The following is a 6,759-nucleotide window of genomic DNA, read 5'->3' as shown; positions in this document are numbered from 1 at the left end:
ATTGGTTCAATGTCAGGGTCGTTGTAAACTGGCTGAAAACGTTTTTACAAGCAACACAGTTTCAGTTAAAAGTCAAATATTTTTGATAAATATTGCAATTGGGACTTATCTTAATTTTCATTTTAATGATCGAAACGCACGTGACGTTATGTTTACGTGCCGCGGCACCGGAGTCCATGCAGTGTTTATGTTAGCTCCTTTAGCGCCGTTAGCGCGCTTACAGTCAAACTGGGCACCTGGTAGCCCTCAGGCAGCCAATACGGTGCCCAAAGGCTCACTTCACCTCACTTGCATGTATCCATATGATCACTCAGTAAAATATCATTGATATTGTTTATAAAAACTAATAATCGTTAAGAGTAGGCACTGGAATGAATGTGTATACAATGTAATGCATAATATTAATCATGTAAATGGTAAAAAAAAAAGTGCATAAATCCCAAATTTGGTAGCCCTCCATATTATTCTTTACCCTTCAGGTAGCTCTCGGTCTCAAAAAAAAGTTGGTGACCCCTGCTTAGAGACTCATTTAAACAATCCGGAGTCGCGTAAAAATGACATCATGCGCATCTTTATCCGGTCAGTCGTCATGGAAACGCTTTATGCTGTTGCTGTTAACGTGCCTAGCACTAATAAATGGTGGACTCTGGGCACCACTGTAGAACTTCATAATACTGTTTTTATTATCGCTACTGCAGAGACTTTTGATTTGGATATTTGACCTGGTCACATTGTGACTCTGAGATGAATCGTCCAGCCTCAGTTGGACTTGAACACATGATATTTGGAGCTAAAATGTTATGATTCAAATCAGTCTGATAATTATTGTAATGGGAGATAAAGATTTAGTTTTGCTTCCGACTCCATTTGTGTCTCCAACTGTGTTTGCACAATGAAGACGACGGTTGTATGTACTGAACCTTTTATAATAACTACACAATATTAAGCAGAGTAAAACGTAAGCAACAGTAAGTACCTGAATTAATCATGAATTTCAGTATCAACTGTTTGTAAAGCATGTATTACTAACACTTACTAACCAATAATACACATCTTCATAACTGGATGTATAAATACCTGCATAAATGTACATCTAAATATTTTGGTAACAGATTTTTACTGATCTTATGAACCATTAACATCTCCCGATTAACAGGTTGTTCCACTTCGTAATTTATAAATGTAGATTCATTTAAGTGTGAAAATACAATTATTTAACTAGTTATACTTGCCCTTTATTAGTAATCATTAAGCATGTATTAAAACCTTATTCTACCTCTATTACGACATGAATTAAGATTTTTCCTACATAAAGGTGTTAATACGTGGTTAATATTTAACTAATAAAGGGCTAGTATGCATGTTAGTAAGCACCTAGTTAATGGTGAATATGTGTTCCTTAAATTGTTCATAAATGACATCATGAGTGTGAATGTGAGAGGAAAGCTTGTTGAATTGAGAATTTATTCATACTTAAAAAGTGTTTACCTTGAATTATTGCACAGCCTGACTTGGAACCAGTTTGAAGCAGTGTTTGCTTATCATCTATACTGAAAAAAGCGGTTTCTCATCAACTCCTTTCAAAACAAAACAATGACGACAAAAACTTTGCATATAAAACTTTTATTTTCTATGACAAAGCCATATTATTTCACATAAAATACAGTTTGCGTTAAGTACTTTGCATCAGTCAGTAAACGATCAACTTGATAAAATGGATTCTATACACCGATGAACGGAAAAAATGTGTCGCACATTCATAAGTTAAGTCCCGTCGCCATCAAGTCAGAGCAGATTTAACCTCAAGCTTTAGCAGGTTTAGAGTGTGATGAGCGGAGAGAGAAAAAGTTTAGGATCCGCACATGAGGCACTCGTCTCTGTTCTCCAGAGAACAAACCATGTCTGCGGTGTTGCGTTCTTTGGCCTCCTGCTCTGAGGCTTTGGCAGGCAGAGCCTCCTTCAGCTTCTCCTTGTTGAGGGTGAACTGGATGGGTTTAGCAGCGGGCTTCGTCCTCAGGTAATACATCCCTGTCTTCAGGCCCTACAGTGATGAGGAGGAAAAAAAAAAAAAAAAGCAGTTAGCCTCCTATTCTTTTATCTTTCACATTCATTTTCTTTCCAATTCCTCCTGCAGGTGCGTCTTACCTGTTTCCAGCCGAAGAAGTGCATGCTGGTCAGTTTGCCGTAGTTTGGCTCAGCGATGTGGATGTTCAGAGACTGGCTCTGGTCGATGAAGGCGCCGCGGTCGGCGGCCATCTTCAGTATGGTCTTCTGGGAGATTTCCCACACGGTTTTATAGAGCTCCTTCAGGTCGCTGGGGATCTCATTAATGTCCTGTTCAAATTAAATAAACAAAATCAGTTTTTAGATTTAGATCGTCTGAAAAGCTCTTGATTGGAGCTTCTAAAAACATAAATTAACCAATTTATATATTCTGATTTACAGTTTAATGTTTAAAATGGACACTGACAAAGGTTTCATGTTGTTCAACTAATGATCAAAGAACATGAGAAGCAACCGATTATCAAAATAGTTGACGATTAATTTAGACAATCGTTGAATCGTTTCATCGCTAAACTCGATGCATTACCTGAATGGATCCATTGTGGGCGATGAGCTGGTTCTTCATCTCTTCGCTCCAAAGACCTCTCTCCGTCAGGTCTTTGAGCAGATGGGGGTTGACGATCTGAAACTCCCCGGACAGGACCCTGCGAGTGTAGATGTTGTTGGTATAGGCCTCGATGGACTCGTTGTTGCCCAGGATCTGCGCGGTGGAGGCTGTGGGCATGGGCGCCAGCAGCAGGCTGTTCCTCACGCCGTGCTTGGCGATCTTCTCCTTCAGCAACTTCCAGTCCAACATGTCGGTGGGCGTCTTCTCCCACATGTCGTACTGGAGGATGCCCTTGCTGACGGGGGAGCCTTCGTACGTCTCGTAGGGGCCCAGCTCTGCAGCCAGCTCGCAGCTGGCCTCCAGGGCGGCGTAGTAGATGGTCTCAAAGATGTGGATGTTGAGCAGCTGAGCCTCGGGGCTTTCAAACGGATGACGCATGAGGATGAAGGCGTCTGCCAAACCCTGGACGCCAATTCCTATCGGCCTGTGGCGATTGTTGGACTTTTCCGCTTCAGGCACCGGGTAGAAGTTAATGTCTATGATCTTGTTCAGGTTTTTGACGATCACTTTGGTCACCTGTGCCAGTTTCTTGAAGTCGAACGTCCGCTCGGGAGTGACGTACATGTTGAGAGCGAGGGAGGCCAGATTACACACTGCGACCTCATCGTGGCTGGTGTACTCCACGATCTCTGTACAGAGGTTGCTGCACTTGATGGTGCCCAGATTCTGATGGTTGCTCTTCCTGTTGCAGGCGTCTTTGTACAGCATGTACGGCGTACCCGTCTCCGTCTGTGACTCGATGATGGCGTACCACACCTGCTGAGCCTTCACCACGCGCTTGACCCTGCCCTCCCTCTCATATTTGGTGTAAAGCTTCTCAAACTCCTCCCCCCAGCACTCGTCCAGCCCGGGGCACTCACTCGGACACATCAGCGACCACTCCGTGTTGTCCTCTACTCTCTTCATGAACAGGTCGGGGATCCACATGGCGTAGAAAAGATCTCTGGCTCTTTGCTCCTCCTTCCCCGTGTTCTTCTTCAGCTCCAGGAAGTCAAAGATGTCAAAGTGCCATGGCTCCAAGTACATGGCGAAGGCCCCCGGGCGCTTGTTGCCGCCCTGGTCGACGTACCGCGCCGTGTTGTTATAAACCCTCAACATGGGGACCAGACCGTTTGAGTTGCCGTTAGTGCCGGCGATGTAGCTCCCTGTCGACCTGATGCAGCTGATTGCCACGCCAATTCCTCCGGCTGATTTGGAGATGAGGGCGCACTGCTTCAGCGTGTCATAGATGCCCTCGATGCTGTCGTCCTTCATGGCGAGCAGGAAGCAGCTGGACAGCTGTGGCCTGTTGGTTCCTGCGTTGAAGAGCGTAGGAGAGGCATGCGTGAACCACTTCTCCGACAGCAGGTTGTAGGTCTCAATGGCCGCGTCGATGTCGATTTCGTGGATACCAACGGACACTCTCATGAGCATGTGCTGAGGCCGCTCTGCCACTTTGCCGTCGATCTTCAATAGGTAAGAGCGCTCGAGTGTCTTGAAGCCAAAGAAGTTGTAGGAGAAATCTCTGTCGAAAATAATGGCCGAGTTAAGGCGGTCTTTGTTCTCGAGAATCAGGTGAAGGGTCTCCTTGGAGATCATGGGAGAGTGGCGTTTATTCAGGGGGTTGACGTAGTTGTACAGGTCCTCCATCACGTCACTGAACACCTTCTTGGTCTCTTTGTGCAGGTTGGAGACGGCGATGCGCGCGGCGAGGATGGCGTAGTCCGGGTGTTTGGTCGTGAGAGTGGCAGCGATCTCTGCGGCGAGCGTGTCGAGCTCCACGGTGGTGACGCCGCTGTACAAACCCTGAATCACCTTCATGGTGATGTGGGCGGGATCCACAAAGTCAGAGTTCAGGCCATAGCAAAGCTTCTGGATACGAGAGGTGATTTTATCAAACATGACGCGCTCCTGGCGTCCATCTGAAAAAAGACGAGAAAAAGTTCAGCCATGACCATTTTTAATATTTGATAACAATAATAATAATAATAATAATACTTGTATAAATTATATTTTGGGATCTGAAGATTTAGGAAACGTCTGCAACAATTTAACCAACAGCTATTTTAAGCAAGTAAGCAATTTCAGTGGATGAGGAACATCACAGGAGTGCCGATATGAGCGGCCGTCTACGGCTGCATGTTATGGCCAAAGGTAGACATTAAATTTCAGTGTGATCCAGACATGGATCTGGATTCAGGATTTATTTAAAACACAATTGATAACCTTGAGATAGGCATGTCGAGAAATACTTAATAAATTAAGAGTTCCTGTGCAGTGACAGGTTTTTAAATGGAAGAGGGATAATAATAATAATAGGAATATGTGATATCAGATATCAGATATCGGACAAAAGAAATGGGCATCGTCCCACAGTCCTGGAAATACCGTTAGAAATACTGATGTATTTCAGATAAAAATGTCTATAGAGATCCAGTATTGACCGTTTATAATTCCAGATTTAATCCAGACGAGAACAATTATTTTCATGAATAGATTTTTTTTCCGCCATTAATCATTGGTCCATAAAATGTAAGAAACATGCTTTTCAAATGTGGAAATAATGTTCTCAAATGTCTTGTTTTGTCCACAAACCAAAAAGGATTCACTTTTAATGACTCATTTTCTGTATGGAGAAAAGAAACAAGAAAATGATCACATTTAAGAAGCTGTAAAATCAGAACAGTTGTTTCAATAGAGTAATTGTTTCAGCCCTGATCCTGACTGGTAGAAAGGGGGAATTGAAGATATCTGGCATTAAAGTTATTTCCAGCCAGAATTGAATTGTAGATATCGTAAACTAGAATAATGGATAGTGATATTTTAACTGCTCGAATTCACAATTAAATAAATGGTGTTTGGGTTTTTTGCTGCGAATAATACACTACATATAACTGTGACACATTACAGACGAGCTATGAAGAAAGGTCATTTCTGTGTCCACAGTGACTCAGTGAGGAGGGACAATAACTTAGCATTTTGGCGCCAACTGTGACAATTGCTCCTCATGACTGATGCTGTAAACAACGTCAATAAAAACATTAAAAACACGCTGAGTCACACGTTTACATGTTAATACTGTAACACAAACACCCACTTAAACACAGTTAGTTTACGTTGTTCGTGGAAGCTGCGCATAATGAACACAGGTGTAGCACTGAAGCTAACAGACGCCTGTCAACAACCTCAATAATAACAACAACAACATGGACTCACCTCGCTTGATCACGTGCATGCTGCCGCGGTGTGATGTTCACTCGTCTCCCGGGGAAAAACAGCAGCTCTGCGGCTTTACGTCCAAACTGTCCTCGGTGTCTTTCTGTGTGCGGCAGGAAATACAGTCCGGTCTGACTCTCACGGACAACGCGGGAACAACTCCCCGAAAATCCCGCGAAAGCCGTTTTTGTACGGAAACGTCAGCTTTCGTCAGATTGACGGACCGTTTGCCCAATCAGCGGCTAAACAACTAGTGACTTCGTCTGTGCGGACCAATCGGATGAGCGTATGCTGTGCCACATACGCCACTTCCGCTTCCCTTCTTAAAATCTGGTGGGGCGGAAATGTAGGTCATGTGCGCATGATTTATGTTCCTGTTTAAAAGCACAAAAGAAGCTGCTACGCCTAAAGAAAGTATTTAAAAATGTGGTAAATGAAGAAGTATGATGTGTCTGTATCTCTTGTTGTCTTTGTTTTCACCAAATATGCACAATAAATAGGTAGGTAACAATGAATATACATCGAATTCTAAGATAAGATACACAAACAAACACATATACGGATATCCAGAAACACCACAGTGGCTGTTTATGATACTCCATCCAGTTATCCACCGTGTGTTTGTCATGACATAATATGTGGAAATCTTTACTTTACCAACTGTATTATTGCGTATTAGTATGTGGGAGGCGAAGCAAAGCATCAAATCATGAAAAATAAGTCGCCCATTGAAAATGTTCTTTTAAAAGCAATTGGGCTGACTTTTCCTCTTTCTTTCTATATTTATGTATTTATTTATTTTTAGTAGTATTTTTCTAAGAAGGGTACAGTAACTTTGGTCCACACTCCAACATAGGTGGCGGTAATGCACTCTAAAGCTGGTTGCTCCCACG

At 43.1% G+C, this 6,759-nt stretch overlaps 1 protein-coding gene across 1 annotated transcript; it reads right to left on the bottom strand.

Moving 5' to 3' along the window:
• Positions 1 to 1,784: 1,784 nt before the first annotated feature.
• On the bottom strand, positions 1,785 to 6,002 carry LOC310924727 (ribonucleoside-diphosphate reductase large subunit-like). The gene is made up of 4 exons (XM_083886540.1): positions 5,867 to 6,002; positions 2,591 to 4,572; positions 2,146 to 2,334; positions 1,785 to 2,041 (listed from the first exon to the last, which is right to left on the bottom strand). Exons 1-4 carry the CDS (start codon positions 5,883 to 5,885, stop codon positions 1,850 to 1,852), a joined length of 2,382 nt encoding a protein of 793 aa, XP_083742666.1. The 5' UTR covers positions 5,886 to 6,002; the 3' UTR covers positions 1,785 to 1,849.
• Positions 6,003 to 6,759: the final 757 nt, after the last annotated feature.

The sequence above is a fragment of the Microchirus variegatus genome (assembly GCF_963457635.1).
Source record: "Microchirus variegatus genome assembly, chromosome: 3".
Lineage (NCBI taxonomy): Eukaryota > Metazoa > Chordata > Actinopteri > Pleuronectiformes > Soleidae > Microchirus > Microchirus variegatus.
This window is presented reverse-complemented; position numbering and strand designations above follow the sequence as displayed.